This window comes from Mytilus galloprovincialis, chromosome 7, assembly GCF_965363235.1.
Source record: "Mytilus galloprovincialis chromosome 7, xbMytGall1.hap1.1, whole genome shotgun sequence".
In the NCBI taxonomy this organism is placed as follows: domain Eukaryota; kingdom Metazoa; phylum Mollusca; class Bivalvia; order Mytilida; family Mytilidae; genus Mytilus; species Mytilus galloprovincialis.
Window position 1 is genome coordinate 35,072,081 of NC_134844.1, and position 17,972 is coordinate 35,090,052.

General features: G+C 30.8%; 1 protein-coding gene across 1 annotated transcript; it reads right to left on the bottom strand.

Moving 5' to 3' along the window:
* Window positions 1-15,935: 15,935 nt before the first annotated feature.
* Window positions 15,936-17,194, bottom strand: LOC143082864 (C-type mannose receptor 2-like). The gene has a single exon (XM_076258823.1). The coding sequence runs from the start codon at window positions 17,124-17,126 to the stop codon at window positions 16,011-16,013; it is 1,116 nt and encodes a 371-aa protein (XP_076114938.1). The 5' UTR covers window positions 17,127-17,194; the 3' UTR covers window positions 15,936-16,010.
* Between the last annotated feature and the right edge of the window lie 778 nt (window positions 17,195-17,972).

Here is a 17,972-nt window from a genome sequence, read left to right on the forward strand (position 1 = left end):
TAACATTGCATCTAATTGCGGTCACTTTATGAGAAATCATTTATTCCTCATATGTTTATTTTGTATAATCATTGTAATCAATACTACACTAATGCATACAGAAAGTAATGTAAGATATATATTCTATACGCTGTACTGTTCGGAATAAAAAACTATATTTATTATCAAATATTTACGAAAACTTATCATTGAAATTTTCAAAAACTATAGGTTGTCTTTTATTTCACATGTTTCATATTAAGTAAAGGGTTCTAGTGATATATTTTTACATTTCTACAACACGATTTTCATTTTTGTAGTTATCACCATTTCAATTAATTTGCATACATTGTTGATTTTGATTTTTTATCTAATTAGTAATCAAAGGTACCAGGCTTAAAATTTTATACGCCAGACGCACATTTAGTCTACATAAGACTCATCACTGATGCTCATATCATAATATAGCTGGAAAGCCAAACAAGTTTAGCGTTGAAGGGCATCAAAGAACCACAATTCCTAAAAGTTGTACCTTATACGATATCTTAATTCGGCTCATCAATACAAAAGATTTGTTTCGTAAGATTACATGTATCTATATTATTTTGTATGTCTGATTTTTAATACATACGCTACTATTATATTGATATATATATATTTATATATACGCTATTATAACAAGTGATTTTTTTAATGAGAATTTTAAAAATGTGTTTAAGGCGGAGTATACGTAATCGCAACCCTCTAGCAGAATTCGGGATAAACCACGTTCGTATTAAGTTCCGCGATTTATCTCTCTTACTTCAAGAAAGGAAATACATGAAATGACATGACTGTGTGTTGTCTATCACTTATCCGAACAGGTATGCATATGCTGTATCAAAACATCAGATTGGCTCAAATAACAAATGCGTGTATCCTGTTGTTAGTTAGACCTCACTCTTTTGTTTTAAACACATGTTTACATCAGCAGAAATTTAAAGTTACAAAGCCTAACAACAAAATTATTACCAGGTAGATTAATAAATTGCAGTTCTTTGAAACAATTAAATCATCTTTATTGCAATAAAAGCTGTTTAACAATTTACCAAGCTTAGCATTATTTGGAACAAAAACATAGCTGCCAAGAGTGTGACACATTAATTACAGCTCCTCAATTTTGGTGTTTTCGTTGCTATTGGAAAATTACATATTTATGATCCTCTACAGGATTTAGCTGTATTATTCTCTAAAATACTGCATTTGGATTTATATTTGCATTTTTAGTGTTTTTCTGTGTGAAATTAAAGGATTGTAAAAACTGTTTATAGAGTCAATATGCCTAGACACAATTTAAATTAAAACTTAAATAAGACAGTACAAACACTTATTGCCCCAAGGAGGGATTCAACCAACAAAGAGAATATAGAGAATAAAGACCACAAAGAAGGAAAGGTAAAATCTGGTGAGAAGGCCTCAAAACAAGCTAAACGAACGTTGTCTGATGTTGAGAAGAGTGAAGAAAGTGACAATAGTATGAATCTCAGCTCAGATTTTAGTGGTATTAGTAAAGACCTTGGGGAAATAAAAAGTGATTTGAAGGATAAAATAAAGAAAGATGATTTATCAAAAGCCTTGGAAAATCTTGTTAAACAATCAGACATTGAACAGATTGTTACAAATATTGTAGAAAAACTTTTAGGAACTCTAAAGAATGAGATTAAAAAAGTCAATGACAAAGTAACAGAATTAACTAATAAACAAAACACAGAAACTCAGCTATTGAAATCCCAAAATAGTACTTTAAATAATCGTTTAGAGGAACAAAATATTATATTAAATAGTATAACAATAGAAATGGAGGATACTATGAACAAATCATATTCAGCCGTGTCAATGGCTAATTACAACGAGCAATATTCTCGAAAATTTAACATCAAGATGGTAAACTTTCAGACAGAAAATGATGAAAATCTTTGAGAGTCTTTTTTGAAAACAGTGAAAGATGACCTAGATTTAAAGCTAGAAAAGAGATATAGTGGCAATACACAGGCTGAGGTCGTACAAACCTGGAGTACCGCCAGTGATTGTTAAAGTGGTGAATAGTGATCTAAAAACAGCAATTATGGGAAAAAAGAAACAAATGAAGAACCATGTGAAATTGTATGATGACATTACCATCAAAAATAGAGATCTACTGAAGGTACTACGACACCATAAATACATTGATGTAGCATACTATTACAATGGATCTGTATTTGGGAAGACAAAAGATGAACTCCAAATTATTTTTGACATTTTTGATGATATAAGCTACAGAATTGAATATGAAAGAACTAAAGATGTAAACAACGAAAATGGTGAAAGTTAAATATCTTCAACTTTAACAGTGAAACTATTGATATAAACATTTGAATAGTACAATTTTGTGTTAAATTTGTCATATCATTATTATATGGGTCTTTTGGTTGTTTATTTCTATTATATCATGTTTATATAATTAAAAAAGATTGTGTGTTTAATTTGAAACCAATATTTAATCTAAAACGCTAGATTGATTTAAAATAGACTATTTTCACATAAAATATGCAATATGTGTATATAATAATATTGTGGTTATCTCCCTTAGTTTACCAAAGGGAAAGACTGTTTAAGATATGGTAAAAAGAAAGTCGTGACAATTATTTTATAACAAAACTGTGTACTACACAATTTAAAACAAAGACTTATTACACAGTCTTTAAAATCTTTGTATATAATTAGTGAAAAAGGTTCAAAGCACCAAATGTGTAACAATACTGTGGTGACCATGTTGGACAATTTTTTTTGTTTTTAATTCCGGTTACATAAGATACTGTGTATCTTGTCTTACTTTTTAGCCTTCAGTCTTAATTTTTATATTGATATATATTTGGTCTCTATGTTTGCTCTATATCATATATTTGACAATGTATAAGAATTATGGAAGGTATTAAAACATTTTCAGTAAATTGCCAGGGTTTAGGCGATATTGGTAAAAGAAGAGATATTTTTGATTACTTGCGAGATAAAAATTGTAATATATATTGTTTAGAAGATACTCATTTTACTCCATCACAAGAAAATGATATTAAAAACCTATGGGAATACAAATGCTATTTTAGCTCATTTTCATCAAACTCCAGAGGAGTAGCAATTTTTTTCAAAAAAATTTTTGAGTTTCAAGTTCATAGAGAAAGAAGAATTTATATGGAAATTATCTTGCATTAGACATTACAATTGAAAATCATAAGATAACTCTAATTGCTATTTATGGTCCAAATATGGACGATCCAGGTTTTTATGAAAAACTATCAGATATCATTGAAGATTTTGAGAATCAGTATTTTGTAATCTTTGGTGATTTTAATCTTGTGCTTAATCCTGAAATAGATTATTAAAATTACTTACATGTAAACAATCCAAAAGCCAGGTTAAAATTATTGGAAATTATGGATAATCAAAGTATGGTTGACCCATACAGAGAACTCTATCCGGATAAAAGACGTTATACTTGGAGAAAAAAGTCACCACTGAAACAGTCAAGGCTGGACTTCTTTCTCATATCTGATGTGTTATTACCTTCTTTAAAAGATTCATATATAGAATCTAGCTATCGATCAGACCACTCCATCTTGGTTTTGCATTAAGTATTTAATGATTTCAAAAGGGGAAAAGGAAGTTTCATAATTCATTGCTATCTGACCAAGAATGTTTAGACACAATAAATGTAAAAATTAAAGAGATAAAAAATCAGTATTCTGCAATACCACTTTCAGAAAAGCAGAACATTAATAATTCAGATTTTTTGTTAAGTATCTATGATCAATTATTTTTGGAAACCTTGTTAATGGAAATAAGAGGTAAAACTATAGCATTTAGTAGCTACAAGAAAAGAAAAGAGAGGGACAAAGTAGAAAATCTTACAAAACAGATTCAAAGGGCAGAAAAAAATATTAACAGCAATACTGACTTTCAGAGTCTTGAGGAAAAAATACAAGAGCTTAAAGACATTAGGGGGAAAATATTAAGAGGGAGTGTACTAAGACCCAAGGCAATATGGATCTCAGAAGGTGAAAAACCTAGTAAATATTGTTGTAATTTGGAATCTAAAAATTTTACGTATAAAATTATCCCTAAAGTACAAAAAGATGATGGAGAAATGATTAATAATCAAAAAGATATTCTCAAAGAGGTTAATTTTTTTTATCTAGAGTTGTACTCAAAAAAAAATATTGTTACATATAAGATTAAGAATTTTGATGATGTTTTTGATAAATACAATGTTAACAAATTAACAAATGAGGAGTCAGATAATCTAGAGGGTCCAATCTGTCTACATGAGGCATCAAATGTGTTAAAAGCGATGAAAAATGATAAAAGTCCAGGATCATCAGGTTTTACAGCTGAATTTTTCAAAGTTTTTTTTTGGGGAAAATTGGTCCATTTGTAGTAAGATCCATAAATTATGGTTTTGAAAAAGGTCAACTCTCTGTAACACAGAGACAAGGTATAATGACATGTATACCTAAAGGAGACAAACCACGACAGTTTCTTAAAAACTGGAGACCAATTACTCTCCTAAATACTTCTTACAAAATTGCATCAGGGGTTATTGCTAATCGATTTAAAAAAGTATTGGGAAATTTGATTGATCCTGATCAAACTGGCTTTGTTCTAGGTCGATTTATAGGAGAAAACACAAGATTGTTATATGACTTGATGCAAATTGCAGAAGAAAACAACCTACCAGGACTTCTCCTATTTGTCGATTCGAAAAAGCCTTCGACTCATTATCATGGGATTAAAAGTATTAAATTTTTTCAATTTTGGACAATCTATTCGTAATTAGGTGAGAATTTTGTACTCTAATATTAATTCAGCTGTAAACCAAGGGGGTAATTTATCAGATTTTTTTAACATTGAACGGGGTTGTAGACAAGGCGATACGCTTTCTTCTTATATGTTTATATTGTGTGCTGAAATACTAGCTATTAAGCTTTGCAACAATAAGAAAATAAAAGGGTTAAAATCTGTTAGTATTGAAAATAAATTGTCTCAATTTGCTGATGATAATGCTATTATTTTAGATGGATCTTAAGAATCTCTATTGCAAAGCATGAAAGACCTTAATTATTTTTCGGAAATCTCAGGTTTAAAAATTAACTACAGTAAAACCCAGGTTGTATGGATTGGCAGTATGAAATACAGTCAGAATGAACTTTGTACTAGCTTAAACTTGTCATGGGGTAAACATAATTTTTCGTACCTTGGAATAGACTTTGATGTAGATTTATCAAAGATTAAACGATTGAATTATGATAAAAAAATATTGGAGATTGAATCTCTTTTAAAGCAATGGAGCAAGAGAAACTTAACTCTAATTGGGCGTATAACAGTGGTTAAAACATTGGCATTACCAAAGCTTATCCATCTGTTTTCATCATTGCCAAATCCAGACTCCAGATTTATTCAAAAACTTGATAATTTGTTTTATAGTTTTGTTTGGCAAAAAACAGTTGATAAAGTGTAGAGAAAAACATTATTGAAAGATTATTTTGAAGGTGGTCTAAAAATGATTTGTTTGAAACTTTTCATAAAATCACTGAAATGTACATGAGTTAGAAGGTTGATCAATAATAAAAAATTACAGGAAACTCTTGCTTTCTATGGGATTGATTCTGATTTATTAGAAAATACAGGTGTCAAAAACATAGAAAAAAGTATGAATGTATGCACAAATCCATGTTGGAAAGATGTTTTGAGTGCCTGGAAAGAAATTGTTGCATTAAATATTGAATATACATTGGAATATTTTTTGAATATGCCTTTATGGTTTAATGAGAAAATTTTGAAATAGAAAATGATGTTGTTTTCTACAAAGACTGGTATGACAAAGGTGTACACATTGTAAATGATTTATTAGATGAAGCCGGAGAATTTTTTTCTCTGACTGAATTCCAGAAGGTGTATCAAATACGAACAGATTTTCTGAAATATTATGGCTTAATAAATTGTGTTAACAGTATTCACAACATTGTGTTAAAAATGCTACATCTCCAATTAAGAATTGTTACCAAAGCATTCCTAATAATATCAAGATTTTTTTTAAACATAAAAAATGTTCTAAAGATATGTACCTCATATTGAGAAAAAAAATCTTACGGCACCAACAAATAAAATGAAAATTATGGAAAAGTTTGGTGTCACCATTGATGAAATGAAACTCATTAATACACTTCCATTTAAAACTACTACAAATAGTAGAGCACAGTGGTTCCAATACAGGATAAACCACTTAGTTTTGACTACTAATTATTTCCTGGAAAAGATCAAACTTGTACAAAGCCCTCTTTGTACTTTTTGTAATATACAACCAGAAACCATTATACAATTATTGTGGGAATGTGAAGAAGTACAAATTTTGTTAAAACATTTTGATACATGGACTTCATCTACAGCACACGTAACACTTAACTATAATTGTAGGACTTTTGTATTCGGTATTTTTGATGTTAGAAACTGTATTGTACAAAATAAGATATTCCTTTGTATTAAATATTATATTTATTAAAGTCGATGTTTGAAAAAAGTTCTATCACTTCAGGCACTCAAACATAAGTTAAATGATCTGTACTGTACTGAAAAAACTGTAGCTATTTACAAACAAAAACAGGAACAGTTTGAGAGAGAATGAAATAGCTGGCACTTTTTGTGTTTCTACTGAGAACAATCACACAAATACATGAGACTTTTGTTTTTTCAATTTGCTAATGAATATATAGAGCAAACCACATATTACCAATTCTTCTTTTTTTTCAAAAAATTTCAAATTTGTATTTGTTTTTTTGTTAGATTATTTTTTGTTTTTTTTTTTGTTGATCTTTTGACAAATTTTTGATTTTTTTCTTTTATTTTTCTCTATCAATTTTTTTTTCTTCTTCAAAATTTTACTATAGAAATAAAACAAAACATAGGCAAATTAGTTTGCAGCAGGAAACTCAAACTGTTCTTAAGAATAAGTAATTGTAAGAAGTATCAAAATTAACTTAATTATAATTATCTGTAATTGTATTAATTGCATTGTAAAGAATAATTTATATACCTTTGTATATTATTATGATTATGTATTGTGTTTTGATAAAATAAAATAAATAAAAAAAAAAACCAGCTTAGCATTGTTTTTCATTAAATACACACAATAGCGTAAAATTGATTATTACGAATAATCATATACCTATATGGAGTTATTTTCTTTTAGAACCCTAGGTCATTCTTTTTCAGAATCAACCCGGACGATACCATGTTTCAATTAAATATGCTCCTTCAAAATCATATTCGTCTGATAGTTTTTTGTTGCCGATTTGAGAATTAATTTTTAAAGTTCAATCAATGATAGGTGTAATAAAAATGTCATTGCCCCATTTTTATTTTAGAAACAAATAACGATTTATCGCTCCAATACAGAGACATTCTCATATATTTTAATATGAATTTTAATGTAGACTTTTATAAAATAAAGCCAGATTTAGCATATTCGTGTGTAAGATTTGGTGAAAATCTTATGGAGTCACACTGAATAGGTTGATTAATTACTGGTTGCTTAAAGTCCAGTGGCACATATGTCATGCATGTTCAGGACGATAAACACTGAATAGGAAATCATGATGTGACCTACATGTATTTATTTGGCAGGGCATCATTAACGTTAATCCCATTCAGTTCAGTGTTTTTATGGACAGTCTTTCGGCACATGAATTCACAACAACAATTATCTCTTGCAATACGTCATATGAATTAGAAAATGATAAATTAACTTTTATCTCTAAGACTTGTGGTCGTCACGTTGAAAAAATCTGCAGAGATTTCTACAATCGATAGAAGATGTGTCCGTTATCAATATTATTGACGGTGCTCATGTTTTCTTATATTAACTTTAAACAGTGACTTTAATTCTTTGTTTTTTTATTTTCTAATTTATATATTTCATGTACACCAAATCTCTATAAAAGAGGAAATAAAGTTATATATATATGTATGTATATTCGTCTTCATGTCAGTTCTTAACTTTTTTAAATTTATGTATATCTTTTACTCTATCAAATTATCAACTAATAAAAGAATAACATTCACGTAGCACACAAAAGTGGCGGGTGAGGATGGTATATAATTATATCCTTATTATCTGTTTAAAAATGTATTGCTATTCAAAAGACAATCTTTCTGAATATTTCATTCGATTCAACTAAAACTGTTGAAAAATAATACCTTTTTCTCGATCGAAATGTCATAACAAATAGAAAAAAAATATCCCCCTACCCTTTTTCCATAAACTAAGTTGGTATAATAAATTACTTACAATGTGTCTTGTATTTGTCATACACCGTTATCGAATGATAGCAATTCATTTGTGTCTTTCTTCATGCAGTTACAGTAATATTTTTATTGTATATGGATCATGATATTTTCAATGGTTTATATTTAAATGAATTAGTGAGTTTTATTTCACATTCTAAATGAGCCGTAGGGCGTATTAAAACCTAAGCGCATTAGAAAGGAATATCCTACTTTAGTGTCGTCGGTAAAAAAAGGATGCTATTTTTTTTTTTTTTTTTTAAATCTTTATAAAAAATGATATTTTTTACGGTATATAAGTCAGATAATGCATATTTTAATTTTTTTTTTCTTACAGAACACACCTCGGGGTGTCAGGATTGCCCAAAGAAAGACCTCCCTACTTTCGGTCTTTCATTTTATCAATCCTGACACCCGTCGGTGTGTTCTACGACAAGAAAAACCTTAAAATATGCATTATCTATAACATATATGACATGTGAATTTGTGTGTTGAACTAAAAAGATATTAGCATGTTTGTTTTTTAGGCAACTGAAAATTTATGACATAGTTCAAAGTTATAGATATATAGAGTCAGAAAATACCAAGGGTATGAAGGGACAACAGATACAAGTGGATGAAGAAAGACAACAACAACAATAAACTATTTTAATGTTCAATACTACTCAGGTTATAATATTTGTACTTTAATGACTAATGTGATGATAAGGTTTTATCCAGCACTTCATATTACAATTTTCATTTCCGTGATATCGTCCATAAAACAATGAATGCGTAGTCACAGATCAGACAATATTAATTAATAAATGTTAAATCATTAATATCAAATAGATTTGCTGAGATGATATTTTTCGTTAGTAACATTGAATAAGTACTGACAAGAATAAAACTGTGCTCTTTCTCTACAAAGGTTTACTTGTAGATACCCTACAATTTGACAATGTGAAACGAAACTCTGTTTTCAGTCACCTGAAATTGAGTTTTTCCGAAACGAGGATGTAGTTTATAACCCATTTTTTAATAAATCTTTCTAGTTTACGGATTATTTAGGCTTTATAAAGAATGAACTTAATTCAACTTAGATAATTAAACGAAACTCTTTATAATAAAAAAACAACTTTGAAAAACTTTGAAAGGGCAGCTGAACGAACTAGTGTCCCCAACTTGTTATCTTGCAAGTATTAATCGTACTTTACAAATGTATGCTTTCAAATCTACTATAACATGTTTAATTTTCGATGTACAGATGTATTTATTAAAACTGTGTATTGACTTCTTTTATCTTAACTGTTTCTGTCGTTTAGTCGCTGTCTCTGCGACGTATGTCCCACAGTTTTATAAGAATAATATGTTTTCGGATAATGATAATTGTACTCAATGTGACAATAATACTAGATTAGCAAGTGGTATCCTATAAAGTACGTTAAAAGGATGTTTGGATTTAAGACAGAGAGACAAATATTGACCGCTGAAATTACAAGCACATTGCATAAACAGTGAACACAATTAAAGTTGAGTGCACGTCCGAGATTAAAACTTCGGAAAGTTCTGTTGGATTGCTTTCAGCAACTTTTTGAAAGTGTTGAAACCTTGTATAAAGTAAAGCTTTCAAAGTTGAATTTGAATTGAGTAATTACGACATAAGGAACATATCAACTATGAAACGATTATTCCATAACAGTCACCAACTCGTGATGACATCCGTAAAATTTACGAAGGGATGATTTTCTCTTCACAATTTGGAACTGTTGGTTTTATAGCTTTCTTGTGAGCAGCAACCCTCTATCAAGGAAAACATGATAGAAATAAAAGCCCGGGAATATCGTATCCATTAGGAGATATAAACTCCGTATGCATCCGCTGCTGTAATGTTGCTACATAGAAATGGAAAGTTCACAATTGGGAAGCTGAAATAATTTCCTTATTTATTAAGTTTTGTTTTCAACCAACCCTTATTGTCAATTTCTAGATATGAGTCAATATATGAGGCAGACTTAACTGTATCAGTTGTATCCTCTATCTCTAGTACGATGGGATAGATGCGTTCAACATAGTCACCAAATTTTGAATTATTTAGTGATAGAACATCATCTTTATAGCGGAAAGTAAAGTTAAAGGATATAGCTGACTTCTTGTATTTCTTCCTTCGAAGTTCCTGTATGAATAATAATAAAGAAACAAATCGGCAAGAAGAGGGGCACAATTGATTCCAATTGGAATGCCGACAGTCTGTGAAAAAACACGTCCTCCAAAAGTAACAAATATGTTGTCAATCAAGAAATCAAGCATCTTGATAATGTCAGTTTCAGGAAATATTTGTTTGAATCAGAGTGATTCTTTACAAAGTAGGATTTATCCTTCCCTAAGAAAATATACTTGTATTTACGTTGATCATTCCTTTTTACGAAACAAAGCAATACTAACTCTTTCAATGTGTCTTAAGTTATGAATGGGAAATACTTGTGTAAAGTGTAGAAAAGTCAAATGTTTTAATACTATTACAAGAGGAAAGAGTCATAGATTGTATGTTATCTAAAGGATCTTTGGATTTTTTTAGTATCCAGTAAAGGAACAACAAGTAATGAATCAATTGAATAGCAAGACTGCTTGTAATATATCCAATCATCAGGCTTAAGTCTTGCATATATTTGCACATATTTCCATTTATGTTACTTATTTGCTAATTGAACTTTGTTTGAGTTTACTGGGAGGTAATCATATGCTTACCGTATTTATTCACAAATCTACGTTCATTATCTGATACTATTTTATGGTAAGGATAAGTGCCAGGGATAAGTTATATGCTTACAAAACGTGAGTCATGTGTATTGCCTTATAAGTAATTGTTGCATAAATATAGTTTTAGCTGTGGAAAATGATGATTGTTTGATTGATTTGTAAATGCTCAACTCAGCTTCAAAAACGCCTTCATAAGCAACGTTAGAAAAAAATACGTTGTCTACAAAATGAAATATACATTTATGGGATTTTGCAGCGGGTTTTGCATCAGGACTTGGGATTCTATGTCGATATGCAATTCATATCAACTAATATTAATCCGTATCGCTGTAAACAAAAACTATCAACCTTCAATTGCAAGCTACTTTAACCAAGAAGTCCATCAACTGATAAAATCAAGAAAGGATCCAAAGAAAAAAGCTGGTTAAACATTTTTGTATATGACTATAGCTAGCTCAACCTGTCACGTGTATGACAGTTTGTCATATTAACCTGTCACGTGTGTGACAGTTTGTCATAGTTCTGGTATATTGATAAAACTAGGTGTCTGATATACTGTTAACAGGGCTTTATAGCTTGCTGTTCGATGTGAGCCTAGTCTCCGTGTTGAACACCGTACTTTGCCCTATAATGGATTACTTCTACAAACTGTGACTTGGATGGAGAGCTATCTCATTGGGACTCATACCACATCTTTTTATATCTTCTTAATTCGCTGATATGCATCAGTATTTGTGCTTTCTGATCATTTTCAATTCTCCATATACTATACTGCTTTCAATATTGACAGAGGTATTTGATATGCTGTTTCAATTTGTCAATCTCCTTTTTCTTCGTGAAACAGATATGTTTTTCCTTTGCTTTGTTTCAAAAAGTTGTTGTTGTGGTCTCTCTCTCTCTCTCTCTCTCTCTCTCTCTTAAAAAATCTAATATTAATTTCAAAAGAGAAGATTTCAGTTTGACATTGATATCTCTATATAGACAAAAATCTTTTACGATCAAGATGTTAAATACATATCACTTAGTCATAGGATTATTCAATGGAATAAGTTTACCCGGAACGTATCTATATTTCCGGGATAGGTTAACAACATCTCCTTTAACATTATGATGTTCTATACCGTGTAAAAGGATTTTTCACAGGATCAAACAACCTTCGAAAACAAATCATTGTATCTATGTGAGGATTTATACGATTTCTGACTTGATAAGAAATACATAGATTACGTTCGTTAAAATCTAAAACATACACGAAATAAGCGAGCGACTTGTGAAAATTAAAATAACAAAAATACCGAACTCACAGGAAAATTCAAAATAGAAAGTCCGTATTCAAATGGCAAAATCAAAAGCTCAATCATCTCAAAGAATGGATAACACATGTCATATTCCTGACTTCATACAGGTATTATCTTAAGTAGAAAATGATTGATAAAACCTGGTTTTATTGCTAGCTAAACTTCACTCTAGTATGACAGTCGCATAGAATTCCATTATATTGACAACGATGTGTGAACAAAACAAACAGACATAATAGGTAGAAATGTCAAAAATAGGAGTACAGAAGTCATATTGTGTTATAATCTAAATCCCCATTAAAACATGATATATACTGTTAACACCATAATAGGCATGGTGTAAATGGAACATCGCCGAACAAAAAAAACATAATGATAAAATCGTCTCTTTTGTTATACATTTTTGTATAGAGATTGCCGTGTAAAACTGAAAATTTTAAATCTAGGAAAGTACAGTTGTTTCAGTTTATATTTGATTTATTTAGAATAAGTTCGTATAGGTGAAATTCGGCAGAATATTTAGAACATTTCCGATCATTTACAGAAAAAATCATCATGTTAACAGAAGGTGTTGTTGAATTTATCCATTGGATACAATCTAAAAGTGGTTTACTGAGCATTAAGAATAAGACACAATCTTATCAAACTTATTCAATATGTATAATACGATATAAAAAAAAACAAGAATCAGTGACTATTCAATAAATCCTATAGCTCATATAGGAATCATTGCATTCCACGGGCCGATATGAATGAGGACTAGTATTAGACGTGTAACAAAAGTCGATACTACTGTTTGCGCTCGTGATGGATGAGAGATGAGTACAATATGATGTGAGGTAATTTCCAATAATATAAATACTCTTTCGTTTTCATATTACCTGTATGGCCACTGAAAAACGTTATTTATAGTGTGCAAGACATGATCAATCGATAAATCATTAAATGTGTATTTTAAAATCAATTAAGTGGTACATTTGTAAATTGAAGATAATTATAACCCTACGTGTAATTGTATGTGTGCATATGGCAAATCTTTACCTTTTGTGAAAAAAGTGGGTTTTTTTAATTTTATTCTGAGAATCAGCCAATTTTTGCAAAAATAAAGGAACAAGGGTTTTGGCCCGCTTGATCTCCCAATGGAAACAAACTATCGTTTTGCTTTCATTCTGGTACAATTTAAAACAAAAATAAGAATTATAAAAAAACTATTTTGGAAAACACAAATCCCTTTTTACTCAAAATGAATGCTCGATGATTTATTTTAAAAACAATTTTGGGGTTTTGTTGTCCACTTGCATAATAACATAGCATTGTATGATTGGGTAACATTTGTTTAATGTTTCCCGAAAAGTCCAGCACACAATTAAACTGTTTTAGTTCGTTCCTTTGCTGTCTCCATAAAGTTCTAAACGACTCTGACTGTCTCAAAACGGCTGATTGCGTCGAAACTCACACTTTCTTTTATTTATCTTTTTTACAATTTTTTTTTACCTTCGGTGTTTACCGTCTTAACAAATTTGAAATCTCGTATATGGTGTAACAATTGACCTTTGAACTATGCACTTGAAAATGAGTTGAGGTCTGGATTTTCATTAAGGTTAAGTATATGCCAAGTTAAGTCAAAATATGGCAAACTATGACAAGTCTAGAGTGTTAAGAAGGATATCAAATAAATTCGAACTGAGACGTTGAAAATTAATAGGGTTCTAGATATTCATATGGATTTAATATCTATGAAACACATATGGTCAAAATTCAGGAATATATTGAATATAAATTGTCGACAAGTGTGTTACGGACGGAAAGACAGACCGAGGGTATAGTTACAAGATCCCCTCGATTTTTGTTGGCGAAAGGATAAAACCCGTTGGAATCGGAAAGGCAGACAAATGTTATTTTACATGATGGCAATGGGACTCAAAGGGTCGATTGAATTACATTAAGGAAAACATGTTAAAGGGTATAAAATTGAATCTAGGGGAAACAATGTCAACTGAAGCTAAGTTTTTCAGATGTCAACTGAAGCAAAGTTATTTTATTGACCCATTTATTATGCCCCATTTATGGGCATCATGTTTTCTGGTCTGTGTGTCAGTTCGTCTGTTCGCTCGTTCGTCCTGTGGTTCGTTCGTCCGTCTGTCCCTCTTCAGGTTAAAGTGTTTAGTCAAGGTGGTGTTTGATGTCCAATCAATTTGAAATTTAGTATACATGCTCCTTATGATATGATCTTTTTTATTTTAATGCCAAAAAAGAGTTCTGACCCCAATATCACGGTCCACTTAACATAATAAATGATAGTTCGATTGGGGCATCCGTGTACTTTGGACACATTCTTGTTATCTTTCTTTCAATGTCGTTCAAACTTTTAATTCCTAGAATCAAAATTAATAGAAAATTTATACAACCTTTCCAAAGACGTTTGATTATGATGTATAGAAACAAAAATCGTGGACACTTTTCTAGTCTTATAACTGATGAGCTTTGGAGGGGGGTTTGTGTTCTGTTTACTTATTTTTATTTGCTGTGTTCACTACCAGTGCGCATTCAAATTAAAACAAAGATCAATTACTGAATAAGAAGCTACTGGTGTGGGACAGGTTCATACGGAATATTGCAGGGTTAAATATGTTCGTGAGCCCTCATCCCTCCTCTTAACCTCAAACAGTGGTGCAAGTTGTAACAGTAAAACATAAGTACATACTATAAAAATCGGTTGAAAATATACCAATATGAGAGCACTCGCAGTTCCTGGAAAATAACTCAAAGTAAAAAACAACGGCTACCAAATGTATCAGGGGACATTGATTTATTTATTAGTTGTTGGTGGCTCTGAGCTAGCTTTGAACTATTCGATTATCAATCTGTGATCACAGATAAAAAAAAATCCGAGATCACGGATAATCAATCCTAGATCATAGATAAGATATTTGAGATCACGAATTGTCAATTCTTATATCACGGATTACTTTTTTCTAATCCGTGATCACGGCCTCCTTAAAAATACGATTACACCCTTTACCTTATTTATCAAGATGTTGAAACAAGATAAATCATTCACAAGACTAATATTAATTTATTTAAAATTGTATTTATAGAACCTTTCCTGGTTTTAAAAAAATATCTTCTCCTACGTACTTTAATGAATACATTGTTTAAGATTTATCTCAGCGGTATCAAACAGGCCCAAACAGGTTACAAACATATTCAGTATTTGTACTTATTGAGATGGTCCCCACATCATATTGTATTCATCTTCCATCCAACATAAGCGCCAGTCGTAGTGTCAACTTTTCTAACAGGTCTATTTATCTGATAATGATGTATCTCCGATATATAAACGCAACTAGGTTGATAAACCAAAATAAGCCTGCCTACTTAATATTAGGTAAGACAAAATTAATATGTGTTGACAGTGTAATACCAACATTGTGTTCGCCTATCAGTCTTTGTTAAATAACTTTTTTGTTGTATTATTTTAAGCAACTTTTTATCCCATTGATGCGTCATATTGTGATCACTTAGCGAGAACTTTTCATATGGTTTTAAGTAAAATAAAAACAAGTATTCATCAGTATAAATAATTTTTGATTATCCAAACTTTTAACAAATATTCAGCTTTCAAACTAGTGATGTTTCTACTCATTTCAAAGGACTTAGTAATCGTTTCTCGCAAACAACCCGATTTTTATTGCTGCAACTGTCACCTTCCCAATTTCCATACATGGTAGATGACTTGACACATAAATTATTATCTGCTTTAGGTTCACCTACACCCCATGCTAGGTACGTAGGATGACTGCCATCTATCCATCTGTATGTCTGATTCCTTTGTTTCTGTAATCCAATCCAAAAATCAGCACCTTGGTGTTTAGTAGTTTGCCTTATTATGAAATTGTTTTCCTCTTTAGAACCAATTATGACTAAATCTGAACCATGGTTCCTACAAAATGTACGGGCGTCTGTAAAATCAACATCAAGTATTGTATTAATTGAATAACAAGAATTATTGTAATATAACGAATCTCCAGGCCCACATCTTGGATAAATTTGCGTTTTGCATATAAATCTCAACGACATAAAACAATTGTTGTCATTCCACTTTTGAGAGGCAGGTTTTTGAAGTTGGGCGCAGTTCTCGTTATTATTGAAGTCATTCGGTTCTGATTCTTCCCAATCAGTAAAATTCAAAATTGTTCCGTCACTCCAGACATATTTCGCATTGTTATGAAAATTGCTCAGTCCTATCCACGTATGAGTCTGTGTAAAATTTGTTATTAGAAAATTATTTTCCTTTTCATTATGAACACTAACTAGATCAGTTCCGATACTTCGACAATAATCACGAGCTTTAAACCATGTTCGACGTTCTGAAAACTCTTTATAACACCATACATCGAATGTCTTCCAGTCATTTGGACATTTTGTCCAAATTTCCGATATCCGAAAACCTACATTTCCACTGTCATTAGATTTAATACATGCTACTGAATTGTAACGAGATTGAATTACTATGTACGTCAGCCCAGCTACTAATCCTATTATTATAACAGTAGTGAACGCTATCCAAAATTTGATTTTTACATCTTTGCATACATGATGTGGTTTAGGATCTGATTGAGGTTCAAAATATGAGTGATACGAGCCTGATGGTTTTAGGTCATCATACTTTCGATAATTATCTGAAATGAATGAAAGTTGTGTATATCCTTTCTCTTCAGTAGGTTCGTCGTATGTATGATCATTAGCATTCATCATAATTCAATTATCATTATCAATAAAATGTGGCTAGATTGTCGTCAAGTAATAACATCCTTTATATAGTATCAAAGTGTTTCACGCCCGGATACACATTTACATATTTTTACTTCCATGATAACTGGGGAATACTGGATTTATGAATCATATCACATTACGTATTTTTTCTTTGCGTGACAACGTCAGGAAATCGAATACAACTTATACTTGACAAAGATATACGACATATCCCTAATAAATAAATTCCTTTGTAATGTTTTCCATTTTTGGTATTTTCCAGTTTAAACGTTCTGTCTGTTAAATGCGAGGTACTCCTTTTTAACTCTGTTCATATACCAGAACAGTAAGTTTCTCTCTCTCTCTCTCTCTCATACACACTCAAGTAATAATCAGTAACCAAGTCAAACATTTCATATTTAACAAAACATCCAGTGGCAAATATTTGATGCATGTTCAGGACGAGAATAAGTTAAACAATTAATCAAATAGGTAGGTCTTGTAACAGAGGCTATCCGGGATAAAGGTAGGAGAAATTTGGACTGCCACTGGAAAATGAGGGTACATTATAGTCAGTAGTCAGCACTTCTGTGTTGACTTGATTTATCATTGATAGTTCGTAATTATAAATCAACTGTTAACAAAAAAATTATTTTTTAAATACTAAGGCTTTTCTACCTCAGGAATAGATTACCTTAGCTGTATTTGGCAAAACTCTTAGGAATTTTTGGTTCTCAATGCTCTTCAGCTTTTTACTTTATTTGGCCTTTTTAACATTTTTTTATTCGAGCGTCACTGATGAGTCTTTAATAGACGAATCGTGCGTCTGGTGTATATATGAAATTTCAA